The 21,372-nt window shown below is 32.0% G+C and overlaps 1 protein-coding gene across 6 annotated transcripts in view; it reads left to right on the top strand.

Annotated features, from left to right (window-relative positions):
• Nucleotides 1-21,372, top strand: part of EVI5 (ecotropic viral integration site 5) — a 197,672-nt gene that overhangs the window by 133,249 nt on the left and 43,051 nt on the right. For all 6 annotated transcript variants that reach the window (XM_036236430.1, XM_036236426.1, XM_036236431.1 and 3 more), the window contains 2 exons: nt 2,181-2,327; nt 9,444-9,539. In XM_036236430.1, the coding sequence (XP_036092323.1) occupies nt 2,181-2,327; nt 9,444-9,539 (243 nt within the window). The remainder of the gene's footprint in view (nt 1-2,180; nt 2,328-9,443; nt 9,540-21,372) is intronic.

The following is a 21,372-nucleotide window of genomic DNA, read 5'->3' as shown; positions in this document are numbered from 1 at the left end:
AATTTGAAATTTAAAAAGTTAGATGGAATAGATAGTATCTTTAAGGAAATATGGTATGACTTGAGTGTTTTTTGTTTTGTTTTGTTTTTTACTTCTGAGCTTCTTGGACCTGGGGATTTGTGTCTGTCATGAAATATAGAAAACTTTTGGTCCTTACTTCTCCAAATACTTCTGTTTCATACCGTCTTCTTTTTTGAAGATTTCAATTACACGTATGTTTGATTGTTTAATGTTCAGCAACTCTTGGATGCTCTGTACTCCCCCACCCTCTGCCCATTATTTTTTTTTTCTTTGTATTTCAGTTTCTATTGACCGAAATATTTTTGTTGACTGATAATTAAGTTACTGATTCTTTTCTCTACTTTGTGGGTTGTCTGGTGAGCTATTAATGGTATTCTTCACATCTATTACTGTGTTGTTCATTTCTAACCCTTGTATTTGATTCTTATAGTTTTCACTTCTCTGCTGATATGATTACCTATCTAATCTTGCATGTTTTTCACCTTTTCCTTAGAGCTTTTAGCATATTAATCACAGTTATTTTAAATTCCCTATGAGATAATTTCAACATCTGTCATATATGAGGCTGGTTCTGTTGATTGCTTTGTCTCTTGGTGTAGTGTTTTGTTTTTCTTACCTTTTCCTTTGCTTTGTAATTTTTTTGTGAAAACTGGATGTCTTGTGTAGGACAGTAAACTCAGATAAATATTTTTTATGCCTGGAAATGGGCAAACCTTTTCTTCTGCTAGGATGTTAATGTGGGGGATTCAAGTTAATATGGTCAGGAGCTGAGCTGAGTTTGAGGTTTATTTCTGTGGTTACCTCATTGTACCACAGGCTTCAAATTCCTCTATCAGTATTTTATTTTTAGATTGGGGCCTGGTTTGCCAAAGGGTTTTCTCAATGTCTGTATGTCTTTCCTTTGTATAACACTTCAAAGAAGGTCGGTCTCCACTGTTACAGTATTCCACTGTTACCTGTTACAGGAAGTTGGAGGGGCAGAAAACACCTCCACCCTATTGTTCTGATATAGTCTCAGTCAGGCTGCATTGTATCCCTGGATCCTCTGTTTATGTCTAATATATTAAGTCTCTGTGATTTTATTATCTAGAGCTCTTACAAATCTATTCTTGCCCTCTTTTAGTCTCCTGTTCCTCACTCATAGTCATTTCTTGAGTTTTGTTTATGTATGAGTGTTTTGTAATTTTGGATCATGGAATTGGATCATGGGGTGCAGGAAGGAGTTTTATCTGTGGGAATTCTTTGCAGCTTATATTTAAGGTATGTACCTCTGAAGTGTAGTTATTTGTTTTAGTGGTAGGAGGCAAGACTGTAAGAAAGACTCATAGAACATTTTGAGTACAGTCCAAGGTGCTCTTAATTTTGTAAAGACAGTATTCATTGATTAAAAAATGAAAAAGAAAAGAGTAATATAGACTGAACTCAAGTCAGTCATTTCAAGGTCTATGTGTGAGTGTTTTTTAGCATGTCTTATAATACACTAAGCAGCTAACATTTATTGAGTTCTTACTATACATTAAGCTTGTTACATGTATTATTTATTTCTGAAGACAACCAAATGAGAAATAAGTTTTTATATACATTTTTCAAATGAGGAAATAGATACTCAGAGATATTAACTAATTTGCTTAATCACCCAATAACAAGCCAGAACTCAAAATCAGTCCATGCTCCATAAAAATACACTGTGCATTGGAGGAATGTAGATACATACATGAAACATTTCCTGACATCGGTAAATGGCGATGGTACCTTCAGTCAATCTGTGCTTTCTTTTGAGAATTGGAAAGAGGAGCTAAATTCATCATCTTTCTCTATCTGCCCACTTTGTACCACATTGCTCATTTCAGAGATTTAATACTTTTAAGTTCTATGTAAGCACTCTTACAGTTTACAGATATTTATTGTATAAATGGTATGGTAAGTTGAGCTATAATGAGAGTTTCTGATGTAGACCTTATGGTATTCTTTTGGATGATTTGATTTTTAAAGCAGTTTTATAACTTTTTTAAGTCTATTTGTTGAATAAAACTGAACTATAACTAATAATAAGAGCAATTTTTATAATGTTGTATAGGCATAAAATGAGTAGGTAGAAATAGAAAAGTTTTTCAAGCCTTTTCTTATATAATCTGAGTATTTATATTTTCAATTATTAGAACCAGATCAACAGTAACCATCTTCGAAGAGCAGAACAAGAGGTGATCAGTCTGCAGGAAAAGGTGCAGTATCTTTCTGCACAGAACAAAGGACTGCTTACTCAATTAAGCGAGGCAAAGCGCAGACAAGCAGAGATTGAATGTAAGGTAAATAAATCAACAGCTAGGTTTTTTTGTCAATATAAAATGCCTTTTTTGGTATTGTCTCATCATCGATTACATTATCTTAAAACCAAATAAAGCCGAAAGAAGCTAGTTTTGTTTTCCACTTTTCTTGAACTTGGTTTTCTTGAACTTGCTTTCAGACCAGGTTAGCTCATCTTTCTCCGGGGTGGATTTCGGGCAGGAAACCTCATTTTCAACTACTCAGTTATATGCCAGTGCAGGAAATTAAGTTAACTAAGTGATTAAAAACTTGTATTGCTTTACACATTTTCTTTTGACCTGTAGTCCTTTAAAACAGAAGCTTTTAATGTCTCAACCAAAAAAGATAAGTAATTTAAAGAGGTTGGGACAACTCTGTTTTGTTAAGTATCTTATAGTGACTAGTGGGCAATCATATTGACATGTGTTTTCAGGATAGAGAAGAGAGCAAAAGAAGTGTGTGTGTACCAATGGATTGGGAAAGTTTTGTACATTTCCCATTATTTTAGTCAGTTTTCCTTTTTTTATGAAGTATTTGGATTCATAAAGTATGAAAAATTATTTGAATGCAAGTACATTTTTTCTCAAATAAATTTACAGTATTAACAGTGGTAAGAGAAAGGGGGGATGGAAGTGGGGTGGAAGGATAGGGGGTATGTGTGTGAAATAACCAAAGAGATGACTGTGGTCTGAGCTTTAGAATGGATTTCTGAAGACAAGTTATGGGATTTTAAAAGCAAACTAGACCTCTAACTTTCCTTGGTGAGATAGTAAGAATGATGCCCTTTAAAGATTTCAGCCTTATTATTCTGTGATAAGAAATAAGACTTTCAATGGCACATATAAAGCTGTAATTCCATCAACTTCTTCTGGTGTCATTAAAAACCAAGAGTGAAGCTTGAGTGGTTTATCAGTGTCACTGAAATCCAGAGATGAAATTACATCCTAATAAATATGCATGGCTGTTACAATTTACACAGACAGAAATCTGTAGGCAGTGCTGAACTTCGTGCTAACTTAGGAGGAGCTCTTCTTGAAGGATATGGCTAAACTAATTTAGAAATAAAATAATGTGGCATGAAGTAATAGCAGTTTGATTTGTTGTACTAATATCTGACTTTTTATTATGCTATATTGTCTGTGCTGCCTAATACTTAATAGAGAACTAAATTTAATCTTTTTTCATTTTTGGTCTAACTTTTCCTTAAAATACTGTTACTGGATTTAATGTTGGTCCTCAAATGCCTTAGGACCTTTAAATCAAGGTAAAGTGTTCTTGGGAAATAAATATTTGGGGAGTTTACTGATAGAAATAATTGTTCTCTTTGAATTTATCTAAGCAATGGGCTCAGTCTCAAAATTTTAGAGAATTTAAAGAACTGTTTTGAGATTTAAAAGATTTTTTAATTGTTGATTAATACAGCTGTGAAATATATTACAGATGCTGACTCATATCTCCCCTGTGTTTAAGCTGTATATTGATTTATTTAATTTTTTTATAATGCCTTTGCAGATTTTAAAAATGACCAGTGTATTGTCACTCTAGCATCTAGTACATTCTGATTAATTGTATTTATTTTACCTTGTTATATTGGAATAATTCAGGAACAAATCTAACTTTCAAGGAAGTTAGCCCTTCCATGAAGTAACTTCGATTCATTTTTATTTAGTTTTATATAACTATAGCTTATGATTTGGTGATAAGTAATTATTAAAGTTCATTTTATTTTTCATTTATATAAAATGTCAGGATGCTGTTTTAATATTAACTTTATTTTCCCTCCGTAACTGAATTTGAATATCCCACTTAAAGATGAAATAGTACAAGTCGATGGTCCAAATTCATCTGGAAGTAAAACCTGATTTGAATTAATATATAGCCATTTATTATTTTTATTTAGCCCACTTGTATGGGTATTTATACTTAACTGCTTCATTGTGTTGAGCATCAAAATATACAATTTCATTATGGATGCTGCCTGAGATCTCACTGAAAAAAACTAATATATGGTTTATTAACCTTATTACTATTCTAAAATCTAAAAAATTTGACATTCCATAATACACCTGGATCCCAAGACTTGAGGAATGAGATTGCGGGATTTTCTACATAAATCATAAATCTAAATTTGAAGATTATAGAAATATTTTATATTCTCTAGTTCTACGTCTCTCTATGTATATATAGATAGATATAGATATAGATATAAATACACATATCTATATCTATATATATCCATGAGAAAAGTTGTATTAATTTCTATACAAACTTGTGAAATTGTGTAATAAATACTGTTAAGTGAGGAAAATCAATCAAAGTATTTTGCTATAATTATAATATTATAACACTCCTGTTATAATAGTATTAATATTATTATAATAATATTATTATAACAGAATATTAATATTATTCTGTCTCATTCCCTTCCTGGCCCTACCACATACACTTTATTTTTTTCAGGTAATGCTTTTATTATTTTCTGATATTTCCTTTTAGAATTTCTTTTAAGCAAATACGAACAAATAAAAGTGCATAATTTTTCTTCTTACATTCTTACATGAAAGTTAGCATACTATATGATTTGCTTTTTGTTTTTGTCATATATTTTGTAGAATCTTAAATATCAGTCCTTAAAGAGTCCTCTCATTAGTTTTAAGGTACACCGTTTTCTATCGAATGGATGTGCTATAGGATACTTTACTGGGCCCTTGTTCATAGGCATGTGGGCTGTTCCCAGTTTTGCTACTACAAGCAGAGTATGGTGAATAACATTGCACATACATAATTTCAGATGTATAGAAGTATATCCACACTTTCTATGGGATAAATTCCTGTAAATTTTATTGTTTGGACAAAGGATAAGTAACATTTTTGCTTTTCATAGATTTTGTCAAATTGTCCTCCTTAGGATTGTACCATTTTGTACTCTGACCAGTAGGCATGATGGTTTCTTTTTCTTCATTGTGTTACGTACAAAGTGTGTAGGCAAATCTTTTCATTTTAGTTAGTTGTAATTTATGTATTCTAGGACAGTGATTCTCAAAGAGATGGAGAGGAGGTTAAATTAGGAGGTTTCAAAAAGTGATAGCACCTACTTATATATTTATCAAATATTTAGGTGTCTTCTCTTTGTCAGTTACTCTCATAGGCACTGTGGATACAGTAGTGAAGGTGAGCATAATGTTTAGTGAGGCAATAAGTAAAAAACAGATAAGATTATTACTAATGGTATACTGTAGAATGGGAGTTAAGGGGAAGTGGTAATAAAGATTGAGTGCAAGAAGATGGTTTCAGAGCTGGGACCTAAAGAGTAAGAATCAGCCTTTTGAAGAGCTGGGGGACGATCCTTGCATGAAAAGAGTCACAGAGTTCAAGACCCAAAAGTAGGAGAGACATTGGTTGCTGAGCCTTGTATATAATGAAAGGCTTACTAGAATAAAGCCAGGGAGGTAGGCTGAGTCTCCACTTCTTACTGCCATGTAAATTTTTATAGCCCATGGTAATAAGTTTGGGTTTCACTTATAACTACTCTGAGAAGCCAATGAAAGGTTTTAAGTGAGAAAGCAACATGGTTTTTTTTCTGTTTTACTATATTTGCTTCAGATTTTTTTACTTTTGATTTTGAAATAATTTTATGTTTAAAGAAAAGTGGCAAAGGTAGAAAAGAGAATCCTCATATACTCTTTAATTAGCCCCTCCTAATTTTAACGTCTTATATAACCATCGTACATTTATCAGTAGTAAGAAATAAACATTGGTACAATGTTATCACTAAACTACAGACTTTATTCACATTTCCCCCATTGTGTCTCATTCTCCTCTGATCTGTAACAGTTTCTCAGTGTTTTCTTATCTTTCATTACATTGACTATTGAAGAATACTGGTCAGGTATTTTTGTAGAATGTCTCACAATTTGGCATCATCTGATGTTTTCTCATGCTTAGACCAAGGTATTTTAGGAAAGAATACAGAGATGAAGTGTCTTTCTCAGCATATCATATTATCATGAGGCATATTGTATTGATATATATTACTTCTAGTGCTGTTAACCTTGGTCATTTGATTAAGCTGGTGTCTACCAGCTTTCTCCACTGCAAAGTGCTTTCCTCTCAGACTCTGTTCATTGCAAGCAAGGTGTTAAGTCCAGTCCATGGTTCAAGGTGGGCTTTAAGCTACAACTCCTGAAGGAAAGAGTCTCAAAGGATTTGTGGACATATCTTAAAAATACCACAGTAATTATATATTCAATGGGAACTGTTTTGAGGCTGTGCAAATATCCTTAAAGTTTCAGCAACTAATTTTAGCATTTATTAGGGGATGTTGTTTTAGCAATTACTATAATTATTTTTTTGTAAAGGACCAGATGCCACTGTGTGTGGAACTGGTTTTAAGGTGGAATGGGAGAGAGATTTGAGGACAGAGTTGCTAGCTTTGGTCTCAGGAATTGGCAGTGAAGCTAAAGAGAAATATGTCAATTCAAGATCTATTTTTCTAGAGAATGGTAAGACTCGATGATTAGATTTGAGGGCGAGAAGATTAGGGGGAAATTGATGCCTATATTTTTGGTTTTGTACTTAATAAAATTTTTATGCATGGTAACTAAAATTAGTAGATTATAAATGTATTAGTTATCTATTGCTATTTAACACATTACCTCTAAAACTAATAAGCACTAATATCCCAGAGTCTCTGTGGTTCAAATTCAGGAGCAGCTTAGCTAAGTGGTTCTTAAGGATATGTAGGAGTTAGTCAAGGAAAGGTAACAGAGTTCAGTAGGTAAAGGGAATAGCTTTTGCGAAGATTAGAAGTGAGAAAGAACATGTTGTTTGAACTGAAAGAAGTTCATTCTAGCTGGAGGTGAGCCTAGAGAAGAATACTGCTAAGACATGAACCTAGATCCAAATCCTACAGAGTCTTAGACACCAGTTTAAGGATCTGGAACATTAACTCAAGATTTGAGGAGTGCCATTAAAGTGTTTAAAATAAGGGAGCAACAAGACAAGATTTGAGTTTTATTAAACATAGACACTGGTGTACGAGAGCCAACTAATAAAGGGCTCTAAGAACCATTTCTTAAATTTTCAGGAATTTTGTGACACAGTTATTAAGCAGCCATATAAAATTGTTATATAACATAATTATGGTAGAGCAAAGGTAATAAACAGTCAGATTTCATCACTTCCTGATTATTTTTGCATTTTACTATTATCCATGCTTTTGAGGTTATTTATACCTGTTTTAGCAGTATGGTGGAAATACCATAGTGTGCTACTACGTATTTCTTCCCAACTCAGTATTTCAGTTATGTTATGTTGACAGCTTAAAAGAAACCATGGTAGAAATATTTGTATGACATAAATTGGCAAACTACATATCAGGGCTCGATTTATTGTTTTGTTGATTATCTAGACCAGGAGTCGGCAAACTAGCACATAGCTCAAATATACCTGGCTGCCTGTTTTTGTAAATAAAGTTTTATTGGAATACAGCCTTGTTCACTTATTTATGTGCTGTCTAAGGCATCTTTCACACTCCAGTGGCACGTAGAGTAGTTATGATAGACTGTATGGCTCTCGGGTCTAAAATATTTACTGTCTCTACGGCCGTGCCACCCTGAACACACCCAATCCCATCTGATCCCAGAAGCTAAGCAGGGTTGGATGGGAGACCACCTAGGAAGACCAGGTGTTGTAGGTATAAAAAAATAATAATAAAATAAAAATAAAATATTTACTATCTGGCCATTTAAGGAAAAGTTTTTGACTCTATTCTAAATTAATAATGCAGAGTAAAGCTTAAGAATGTGTTGTATCTTCAGACTTTACATTGTAAATAGCACAAAATATTAAGGAAATTTTCTTACATTTAGTTACTATTATCTGATCAGCAAAAAACTTGCTCCCATCATTGACAAATAAGTGAAATTCTAACATAAGTCTTTATTTCCCTTTCATCTTCTACCATAAACAAAAATTCTTATTCCTCAGTTTCAGCCATAGGTAGCTTATGGATGCAGAGTTTGCAGAAATAAATGAAAGCATTTTGTGAGAATATATTGACTAGATAGAATTTACAATAATGAGTATTGAATATCTTATCATATGTATGTTTCAAACTGTACATCCTTTATATCAGTTTATTATAAAATATATATAAATTATAATAAAATTACATAAACACACGTGTGTACAAATACACACATATGCACACACGTGCATGCATGAACACCTCTACCTGAGAATTAGTTGTTAAATGTTTATCAGCACAACACTGGGTACAGAAATTACATGTTCTGGCCATATGCACATTTGCAAAGTATTTAAAGCAGTACTTGCTTGAAGTGAAGTACCAATATCATATCTGAGGTACAAGGATATAAATTTTTATTTAGAAGCTTAATTGTTATACTTTTACTACATTTAATATTTTTTAAAATTTTGATATTATATATTACTGTTAGGTGCTAAATTTCTTGGATGGTCACCATGTTAAACATTTTTGCTACTAAGTGATTGGTAAATTTCAATTGAAGTTAATGGAGGAGCAAATATTTTTGTATATCCCATTTTTCTCTACCATATTTTCTTCATATTTTGTTATTTCTGGATCAATATTATTTAGCATGAATATTATAAAACATGGTTTAAGAGTTTTTCCTTTGTGAAGTTTTGAGGTGGTAGAGATACATTTATGCAGAATTGTAATGTAATTAATATTTATTATTTGTAGTATAATGTAAATATTCATTAACATACTGTATTAGTATCCATATTCTTTGTTAGTTTGTTTTCCTAGTTACTTATGTGTTAAAGGTTCTCAGTAATTGTTCTTGCAATTAAATTAACAGCTTTCACAGTCCCTAATAATTTTAAGTTAATTTTTAATTGTAAAAATTTGGGCAATATTGATGAGTGGTATTTTTTAATATTTAAAGATGGAATGCTATTCTGTATTCTTCATATCAGGTTCAGGAAATAATGGCTTTTTTCCTCATTTAATCATGGGTTTATTTGTTATTTTCTAAATTTTGAGACAGATTTCAACTATGTTTTATTGTTTATTATTAGTTTGGTTTATTATATGGTTTATTATTGGTTTATTTTGTTTGCCACCCTAGAACAAGGAAGAAGTGATGGCTGTTAGACTCCGGGAAGCAGATAGCATAGCTGCTGTGGCTGAACTACGGCAGCACATTGCTGAACTTGAAATCCAGGTACCATATGAAAATAATTATGTATATAAATAAATAGCCTCCTCTTCCCTCTGTACCTAAATAGTGACTTATATCCTTATCTTGATGACTGCGATCCTATTTTCAAAACTTACTCATTTCCAAGTCCATTCTTTTTATTGTGGTAAAGTACACATAACGTGTTTTCCATTTTAAAGTGTCCAAGTTCTATGACATTAGTACATTCACAGTGTTGTGCAGTCAATCTCTAGAACTCTTTTCATCTTGCACAACTGAAGCTCTACATCCATTAAACAACAACTTCCCATTCTCTTCCCCTAGCACCTCCATTCTACTTTCTGTCTCTGAATTTGACTACTTTGGGTACCTCATATAAGCAAAATCACACAGTATTTGTCTTTTTGTGATGGTGTGTTTTATTTAGCACAATGTCATCAAGGTTCATTCAAGTTGTAATATGTGTCAGAATTTTCTTCCATTTTAAGACTGAATAATATTGCATTGTATGTGTATGCCACATTTTGTTTATTCATTTATCTGTTGATGAACATTTGGGTTATTTCCGCCTTTTGGCTGTTGTGAATAATGCTGCTATGAACATGGTGTACAAATATCCGTTTGAGTCCCTGCTTTCATTTCTTTGGGGTGTAGTCCCGTAAGTGGAATTGCTGGATCATGTGGTAATTCTATGTTTAATTTTTTGAAGAATTGCTATACTGTTTTCCACTGCAGCTGCACTATTTTCTTTACATTCCTACTAGCAAAGCACAAGGGTCTCAGTTTCTTCACATCCTCACCAACACTTATTAATTTTCTTTTTTTTAGTAATAGCCATCATAACAGGTGTGAAGTGGTATCTCATTGTGGTTTTGATTTGCATTTCCCTAAAGATCAGTGATGTTGAGCATCTTTTTATGTGCTTATTTGCCTTTAATATATCTTCTTTAGAGATAGGTCTATGCAAGTCCTTTGCCTATTTTTTAATCAAGTTGTTCTTGAATTTTAGAAGTTCCTTATAGAATATTCTCAATGTCAATCTCTTATCAGAAATATGGTTTACAAATATTTTCTCCCGTTCCTTGGGTTGCCTTTTTGCTTTGTTGTTATTGCCTTTTGATATACAGGTATTTAATATTTTTGACATCAAATTTACCTATTTTTTTCTTTTTTGCCTGTGTTCCAAGTCCATTTTTGAATGACAATTTATCATATGTCTGTATTGTCAAAGCTATTTTCAAAAGAAAATTTAAAGCTTTAAAAATAAATGTTATGTCACTACTTATGTCCTGCTTCTTATTGTACAATATAAGATAATACATTTCCAATATGGGCAAAGCATTATGTTTAAAATCTTATTTCTTTCACATTTTTTATTATGTTCTATTCCAAATCATAAATACAGTTTTCCTTGCAACATTTAGAATTTTTTCCCACCTGAAAGGTCCTTCTGTCCTTAAATTTCAATTCAAAATTCAGTTAATTTCTAAGATTTACATATTATAACCTCATCTCTTGATCTTGGTAAATATGTTATCACAATTCATTATAATTATATAAGTTTACAAAACAGTATCCTTTATGTTCTGTTGATAATATTTCCACAGAGTAGCACATATTTAGAAAAACGTCAGACATGCATAATGTATTTGTAATCAGCTATTTAAATCATACTGTCATGCAATTCTACTTTAGTCTGTACTTTCCTAACATCAAGAAAATTATAGTTTTGCCACATTTCTATATATCTTAGTCACAAAATAGCAAGGTTTAAATCTTTTTGTTGATTCTGAAATCCTTACTAAAATGAAGAACTTAGTATGATGAATATTTTGTTTAAAATATATCATGTCATTTTTGAAAAACCAAAGAAAATCATGAAATTTTTACTATCAGTGACAGTATGCTAACATCAAATGGCACTTGGTTTAAGTGATCACTGGAATCCTAATTGCCAAATTCATTGGCATTTTTTCAGTATTTATCCTGCTTGAGCTTATCTCATACGTCATTTTTGACCACTTGATCTTCTGCATTCTCTCCTTCCTTGGCTTTCCTAACACTTCTAACTTTTGACCCTATTCTTTTTTGTTTAAATGTTGTTTTCTGTCTTCTCTATCAATTCTGAATGTTTGTATTCTGAGAACTTGATTTTTTGGCTTTTTATAAACTATTCAAATGACGAGTCTCTCTTACATGTCTTTAGGAGCCATCTTTACAACAGTGAATCCCATAGAGCTTCAGCTCTAGAGTGTTCCCCCAGTCAGTAATTTTTTAAAACTTTAAAAAAAATTATTAATGTAATATACAGAGAAGTGCATAAATAAGGCAAAATTATAATATATATGAAAACATTACACATATGACCACTGTAAAGAATGTTGCTTGTACCCCAGAATTCTACCCAATTACACCTTACTCTCTTACTCTGAATTTTATGTTAATTTTATGATAATCATAAAATTTATGATGATTACCATAAAACTCCTTATAGTTGTGTCATCCTTGTTTCCATCTCTGATCCACATAGTTTAGTTTTCCCCATTTCTGAATTTTGTATAGTCATATTGGATATTTTTATTTTTGTCTCTTCTTTCTTTGTTCAACATTATTTATTTGTTTATTTATCTTTAATTTATTTTTTGGGAGGTGACATTGATTGACAAAATTCAATAAGTTTGAAGTGTACAATTCAACAGTAAGTCAAATATATATTGCATTGCGTGTTCACCACCCATAATTAAACATTATTTTAGTAATTCATTTTTATTGTTATACATGTTTCATTTTAAAAATTCATTACAATATATTCATTCTAGTATTAGTTGTCATTTGGGAATTTCTAGATTGGAACTATTATGAGCAATGCTGTTATAAGCAATCTTGTGCTATAACTATAGTTATCAGATGTACACAAGTTTCTCTAGCATGTATACCAAGGTGTGGAATGGCTGGGTCATAGAGCATGCAAATCTTCAACTCTATTTTCCAAAGTGTTTGTACCAGATTAAGCTCCCAACAGCAGCATGTGAAAGTTCTTGTTCCACATCCTCCCCCAACACTTAGTGGTGTCAGATGTTATAATTTGTGCCATTCTAGTGGGTATGTAGTGATATTTCATCATGGTTTTAATTTCCATTGACCTGATTACTAATGAATTTGGCCATTTGGATTTCCTCTTTTGTAAAGTGTCTTTTAAATTCTTTTGTGTATATTTTTCTATTGGGTTGTCTTTTTCTTAACGGATTTGTAGTTCTTTAATATTGATGTTATGTTTTGCAAATATCTACTGTCAGTCTGTGACTTCTTTGTTGTTTACTTTTAAATTTATTGTGTCTTTTGATGAATAGACAGACCAGTAGTTTTAATGGACAGTAGACAGCTCCACCTGCAAATTGTACAGACATTTAAATCCAACATGTTTAAAATCACACAGGTTCCTATTCCAAGCCAAATTTTTTTTTCTTCTTTTATATCTCAGTGGTATCATCTACTATTGAATTATTCAACCTAGTAGGAACTTTGCATATGCTTTTCTTATCCTCTGCTGAGTATACCAGGGCTGTTACACAGAGTGTGGAAATTTTCAACTTTACTAGACAATATCCAGTTGTTTTACAAAGTGCTTATGCTGGTTAACATTTCTACCAACATTTTACCTGCTCATCTACTCTTGTAGATTTGCCTTCAGAAAATTCTTAATAATTCATACGGATTAAAGTGTGTTGTCCAACTCTTCAATTCCTTCAAAAAAGATGAAAGTCTTGAGTAAATCTAAAACTAAATCAAAGATAATTTTAATCATTTCAGAAACATTTTTAAAAATCTTTCCTAGCCTTTCTATTCCCCCTGCCACTCCCTTAATTCATCTCCCAGCCCCTCAACTATCGTAGTAACTTCCTATCTAATATCTTTTTCTCCAGCCTCAGCTCTTTCACAAAACTACCAGAGTTATCTTTCTAAAACATAAAAACTTTTATTGACTGCCTTTTATCTACTAAATCACATAAAAACTCTTCAGCATAAAATGCTTACCTTTTCATTATTGCCCAAACCTGCATTTCTAGCTTTATCTCTCACCATTACCTCCCCATCTTCCCTACCCACACCCTACACACATAGACTGTCTTTTCACATTTCCACATTTTTTCAAAACTTTGTACCATTCTACACATTGCCATGTCTTCATAAATGATGTATTTTTCTGTATCCTCTTCTCTGCTTTTGAGGTATTTCTGCTTAAGGATTTCTCCTTAGCTAACTTGCTATTAATATACTTAGTAAATGTGTTTTCAGTAAACATCTTAATGATTCAACTTCTACTCATTTATTATTTTATGCAGATTAAGATCCATAAATAGATCTTGTTGTGAAATCTGAAACTCCTTTTTCAATTCTAAGAATAATACATTTTAGGTTATTCTTAGTCAAGGAAATATCTTAGAGCACTTTCACATTCCACTAGGGGGAGAACTGAACTTAGTCAAACACTTTCATACTTCAAGTCTCTTCAGATCAACCCTTCTAATTACTGTTGTTCTCTTGTGAATAAAATGTTCCAAACTCTTCATTTAATAAGTTATATCATTATGTAATCTGTTATTTGGTATAATTAAATATTGCTTTTTAAATGTAGTTATGAAAATTACACTTTTATAAAAGCAGATATAGATGTGGAAATACATTAGATAAAGAAATACTTATTTTTATAAATGCTGTAGCATTCTGTAGTACATATACTTATGAGGCTGAAGTTTATTAAATTTGTTTCTGAAAATTCAGTTAACTTGACACTTATGATTTAAAATTCACAATCTTTCACATGTTATTGTTCTGAGATAAATACATCTGTAATATACTTAATTTTCTTTATAATAATGCTTTCCCCCCTCCCCTCCAGAAAAACAGCTCATAGATGACCTCATATAAAAAATCTCACTCAATGTCTTAGGGGATTCCAAAAATTACAACCAAACTGGAAAGTGCAGAAAGTATTTGAGTTCCCTTTAAGACAGTTTTTACCCACCCCAAATAATGAATTTACCTCTTTGCAAGAATTATACATAGTTTGAAAATAAGAATTGCTGTGGTTTTTTTGTTTTTATTAAAATATATACCTGAGTGAGCTTATTTACATCCACTATAAGCCCTATTTTAACTTTTTATTTTTTAGGTATTTTTTAATTTGGGGGAATATAGGCCTTATTATTTGTAACTTTAATTCTTCAAGGATACTACTAATAAAAATATTAACGTCATTGATTTCTCAAAATGTATGAGGCAGTGTTCTTAGCCACTTAGGTATATTCACTTATTTAATCTTCAGAACAATTGTATGACAGTAAGTATTGTTAATATCCTAATTTTATAGTTGAGACTGAGGCATAGTGAAGATTTAAAAATGAAATTTTGTTGTTTGCATGAGAATGCACTCTGTAACTTAAATTCTTCCCAAGATTCAAAAGAAATGTTTTATCTTGAGTATTAAAAATACTGTCATGGTGGTTTTATAGATTTTTTAAATAACTTCTATAACGTTGCTTCTTACATCATTGAAGTTAACTACTAGTTCCTGTTCATCACCTAATCTTTTAGTAGTTTTCCATGGCTTTCAGGACAAAGTTCAAGTTCTGGTTCTCTCCTTCCTGCTCTGGTTTTTGCCTCCCTTTCCAGCTTCATTTTCTACTTTTCTCAGTGTATACCTCTACTTGAGCCATAATAAACTAGTTAAGAGTCTATCAGGCCTGTCATCTAATTCACTCTGTGTTTTTATTTTCTTCTCCTTTGAACTTGCTTATTATTTCAAAGGTCATCTTAAGTTTGGCCTGATGTGATCAGTTTCCCTGATGATGCCAACTCAGCCAATTTTCTTGTGTCTCTCCTCCTCTAACACACTCTGTTATAGTCTTCCTCTCTTATACCATCACACACTATTTTAATCTTTCTCATACAAAAGCCCAGATGTGAAGATTAAATTATGAATTCGAATGGGATATTGGTTTTAATTCAAGAAATATTTATGAAGTACCCACTATGTGTAGTCACTATTCTAAATAGTTTAGAAGCGTTGGTGAACAAAACACACAACAATCCCTTTCCTCATCAAGCTTATTGGTAGAGAGAGAAGTCAGGTGAACAAAATAAATTATAAATAAATGTATAATTTAGAGGATAATGGGTACAATGGAGAAAAAAATGTAGGAAAGGGAGAGGATTGGGGCTCATTAGATGGGGCTGTAAACAGAGATTTGAAGCAGGGGAGGCATGCAGATTTGGAGGGGGAAATTTCCTGAAAGGGGCCTAGTTAGGGCAAAGGGCCTAAGGCCAGGAGCATGTTTTAAGTAGGGTCTCTGGGTGGAGTAAGAGGGGGAAGTAGAGGAAGTCCAAGAAGTAAATAGGGCACATTATGTAAGACCTAAGAATTTAGACCTTTCTCTGCATAAGATGGAAAAATCATTGAAGAATTTAAGCATGAGTGATCAGTTAGATGACATTAACCCATTAAAAAGATTTAATTGCACTTGATTCAGAAAACAGTGCTTGTAAAAATTCATAGTATTTACATGCAAGGAAATGGTGGTTACAAGTTGTTTCCTCCTTCACTTAGCGGAATTTTCCACCTTTATTATAGAGATCCAAATGTTATTTAATAGTTGAGCACTTTACTTTTACATTAATACCAAGTAGAACTCTACTTTCCAGGTGGTGGAACAAAACACAGAAAAGTTTTTGGCTTAGTTGAAGAAAGTAGATGGGAATTGAACTCAAGCTTTCTGATATTTAACTTGGAATTGAGTTTATATTTTGATTATTATAATAAGTATGTTAATTTGTCATAACCATATTAAAAGTTGCTATGGGCTAAACACATCTGTAAAATTAATCCTGCTTTGTTATAAATAATGGAAAGTTTTTCATTTAAAATAATGCTATTCAAATCCAACTTTTTGTTCTTTTCCTGGTACCCAGTCACATTTACCCACTTTTGTTCATTTGCCCAGCAGATAACCTCTAGGGATGCCTCAGATGGGCAATACCCCAACCACTCTTGACTTAAAAACACCCACTCGAAATTCTGTTCTGACATAAAATGAAGGATTTAGGTTTAAATCAGTGTGCCCAGATCAGTATGTAGTTTTGACAGAGATGGAGAGGAAGTGATAAAATCTTTACTATTGAACTTTAAAATATTACATATTTTGATAATGTTACATTACCATGGCATTACTAAATGATAGAGTTTATTATGAAACTCAGTGATCAGTTTGTGCTTTCCAGTTTCCTGAGCTAATTTATTAATAGTTTTACAAGAGGCGTTAGTTCATATGCCGACTCTTGGCTAACAAACTTCTCTTTGGAAGATTATTTTCCCCCCTTGAAGCACAACAGTTTCTGTTTTGAACAACTTACTTAAATATTAAAATGTTTTTTTATTTTTCTTTAACAATCTTCCTAAATTGTAAAGCATTTTTAAATTACAAAAATAGCTATTCTGTAATCTTATCTAGTCTTCACACTAATTCTCAACAAAAGAAGGTAGGTATATAGAATAATTTACTTAGCTTGCTATCTAGTCATTAGGTATTATAAAATTTAGTTAATTTTTTTTTTTACTAACGTGCTCAGAGATGATTCTTTGGCATCCAACTTTACTATGCACTTAAATTATAAAGAGATTAAGTATCTCAAAGTTCTTAAGATACTGCTACATCTAGAAATGAAGGATATTCAGATACCCCAAACCAGCTCACAGTAGCAGCTGAAGAATTAGTGAAGAAAGGTTAGACTCTTAAGTACCATAGTATCAGTGATTGTCCGGGTGTTATTAAAAATTGGTTTATGTGTACTTAGCACACATATCTTGGTTTCTAATACCATTTCCAATAAAAAGAAACCAGAGCTCTTCAGAGAAATAGCTGATTCCAAGACTGGGACAGGATATATACAAAATGATCTCGGAGTATATGGTAATGCCAGAAAGTAAAGAAGTGCTCAAAAACTAAACAAACCCCACATTAATAGAAGTATGTTAAAGTGACAGAGAAGAGCCAACTGAAAGAGCTCCCAATCACCAAAAGTGGAACAGTATTTAAAGTATTATTGGATTATATCTGAACATGTAAAATAAATATCCATGAATCCATAATGATATAAATAATGATTGAATAAGTTAGTAAATGGGGGAGAGATAAATCTCTATGCAGAAGAATTCCAAATACTCTGACCTCAAGGAAGGGAAGCATAAATCCCTACTCCATAAGTGTGGGCTATGCATATAGTGACTTTCCTTTGTAGGGTACAGTATGGAAAGAATAGGAAAAAAAGAGTAACTTTATAGTGGAGAAACCTGACAAACGCCACCTTACTCAGATGATTAAAGTCAACAACAGTTACAAATCACATTGTAAGAGTATGTACCTATGATACGATGTTATAAAAAGGGCACTTTACCTTTGTGGTCTTCCCAGAACCCCCATCTTACCATGAGAAAAATATCAGATATTATCAAATTTTGATAGTGGAATACCCTACAAAAATGCTTGACCAGTATTCCTCAAAGCTGTCAAGGTCATCAAAAACAAGCAGTCTGAGGAACTATCATAGCCAAGAGCAAGCTATAGATACATGACAACTACATATAATGTGATATCCTGCATAAGATCCTAGAGCAGAAAAAGGATATTAGGTTAAAAGGAAAAAAAACTAAGGAAATCTGAATAAACAGTGGACTTCAGTTAGCAAAACTATGTCAATATTGACACCTTAATTGTAAAAAATTGACCATACTAATGGAAGATGTTAATAATAGGGGAGAAAGTACAGTGGGTAAATGGGAATGCTCTATCATCTTGATTCTTCTGTAAATCTAAAACTTTTCTTTTAAAAAAGTCTGTTATAAAAAAAATAGTTTATATAATTCTGTGGTTTTTAACAACCCCCAGAATTATATGGAATTTTAAGTACTTGTCACAAAATTAATCCGTTTCCAATTACACTATAATTTATAAGAAATATTTTCAGCTTTTGAACCATGGACAAATGCAGATTTTTCATGTGTGCATTTAGCAAAGCCTATAAGAAACATTACTTTAAAAATTGTGTGTGGGTATGTGTGTTCTGAAAAGGAATTAAATCAGTCTTAGCATTAAGGAAAAGTTTGATTTATTTTCTTCTTCCTTTTCAACTTACCTTACTGTTTTCTTAAAAATGTTTCTATGTACTTTTATTTCTTCTAGTTACTAAAACATAAAGAATATTCAAGAATATTCAAACTTTTGTGTTCATGACTTTAAATTACAGGAAACTGTTTTAGAAACTTACCAGTAGTACATGAGATGCATATGATTTGTTTTTAGATGTTTCAAATGAGTCACCTTGAAGTCACAGAGAGGCTACCATTTACCACATTTACTATTCTGATTAATTTATCTTGGGGCAAAGTACAAGTGAATAATAACTTAGTAAAACTTAGAAGTTGCTATTGATGCTTCAGTAAGGTTATGTTGATTAATCACAGTGCTTACTTATCAACTATCACAGATTTAGTCATATTGTATTTTCTTCTACTATAATTTCATATGTAGTTATAATTTGTTTCATACATTTTGCTTTAATATATGAATCGAAGATATCAAATAAGGTTTAGAAATCGGGCCCCTGCTGCAAGTTAATATGGTTGCCTCTGTGACCGTTGAACATAGTTTCATAATATAGCCTTGAAAAAAAGTATTATTTAACCTTTAAAACAGTTAAGATGTTGCCTTTCTATGGTCTTGAAAATTAACTTTTACAAGGGAGAGAGAACTTAAATATATCCTTATATAGCATAATCTCTCCTTTTGTTAAATTTTTATCTCTGGGCATAATTTAAAATATTTTTTAAATGTAAGCTTTACACTTGCATTTGAGACTAAGCAACCTGCATTGTGTCATGACCCTTCTAACACCACAAACCTTCTGTAATACTACTCCCAGTGAAAAACCCACATCCTATGTATAACCTTAGATTTATTTTGAAATCTCTATGAAGAGAGCATAGAGAGATTACTAATTGTTTCTGTTATTTCCTTTATGGGTGTGATGTCTATTTGTAAACCATGTTTTAAGTTTTAATTTGTCAGGTTTAAAATGTCAAAGTACATTAAGTACTGATTTCCTATTCTAAACTTATTATAGAAAATTGAATAACCAATTATAAGTTTCGGTTTAGAATTGGGTGGTATGTTAGACATCTGTAGAGCATTCAAGAAAGTAGAAAGCAATGGTACTTCCAGTAGCCAGTACTTCTGATACTACTGGCCAGTACAGTACTAGTAAACAGTTGGCAAATTTAAACAATAAGCCACTGTTTTTTTTTCTTTCATTCCTGTTCTTATTTTTGTTATTTCCTTCTTTATGTTTTAGATTTATTTTGTGTACTTTATATAATTTCTTAAGATAGAAGCATAATTTCACATTGCTTTTATTATTTAAAAACATTGACAACTATTTATCAATAGGAGAATGTTTAAATCATAGTAAATTCATAGACTAGTCTGTTTTTAAGAAAGAATGAAGAAATTGCTGTAAGACATATTAAATAAGAAAAACAAGTTACAGACAGGATGTATGTCAATTCCATTTGCATGTGTTTAAAAAGTGTATGTATTATGTGTGTATGTATTATGTTCATACACATGTGTATATATATGTATTTAAATACATTGGAATGTCTGCTATGACATCCTATCAAAACTTTATAGTCTTCTGGGGAGAGTAAAGGGTTTGGTGTAAAAGAGTAAGGGGCAGGAGATCACTTTTTTTTTTAAGTAATTAATTTATTTTTTATGGTGATATTGGTTAACGAAATCCAGTAAGTTTCAGCCGTATACTTTAACAGTAAGGCATATATATATATATATATATATATATATATATATATATATATATATGGCATATATATATATATATTTACACTGCGTGTTCACCTCCCATAGTTAGATTTCCTTCTCTCACTGCAAATTTGACCCCCTTTACCCTGTCTACCTCCCCCCTCCCTCAACCCGCTATGCTGTGGTAACCACTAATCTATACTCAGTGTCCATGAGTCTCTGTTTCTTTGTCCTGATCATTTGTTGCTTTTAGGTTTATATTCCACATATAAGTGATGTCATGTGATTTTCAACTTTTTCTGTCTGGGCTATTTCGCCTAGCATGATTATCTCAAAGCCCATCCATGTTGTCACAAATGGCAGTATTTCGTCTCTTCTTATGGCTAATATCCCATTGTATATATGTATCACAGCTTCTTTAGCCTATCATTTATCCTAGGACACTTCGGTTGCTTCCATGTCCTGGCCACTGTGAATAATGCTGCTGTGAACATCAATGTCCAAAAATCTTTTCAGATACAAGTTTTCAAGTCTTTGGGGTAAATACCCAGTAGAGGGATTGCTGGATCATATGATAGATCAATTCTCAGTTTTTTGAGGCATCTCCATACTGTTTTCCATAGTGGAAGAGATCACTTTTTATATTGTATGAATTTACATGATTACCATTGTAATTTTTTGAAATGTACTTACATTTAAATAAATTTTAAAGTTAACTATTGTAAGAATGAGCGTAAGAATTAGAACTTCTGAATAATTATAGAAAATAGCAATGTCAACACAGCAAAAGTACCACACTCCTTTGGCCTTAAAGGCCCTGAGTTGTCTGACTCCCACCTTCTTCTCTGACTGCATCATAAACCACACACCCTTTCACATAGTATGCTTTGCAACACAAACCTTCTTTCTGTTCCTTGAACCAAATTCATTCATTCTTACATTAAGACTTTTGCTCTTACTCTTCTTACATTCAGGATACTGTGTTA

Source organism: Rousettus aegyptiacus, unplaced genomic scaffold, assembly GCF_014176215.1.
Source record: "Rousettus aegyptiacus isolate mRouAeg1 unplaced genomic scaffold, mRouAeg1.p scaffold_m13_p_1, whole genome shotgun sequence".
NCBI classification, from domain to species: Eukaryota; Metazoa; Chordata; class Mammalia; order Chiroptera; family Pteropodidae; genus Rousettus; species Rousettus aegyptiacus.
Note: the sequence above shows the minus strand (reverse complement) of the source record. Positions and strands in the feature narration are given on the sequence as shown.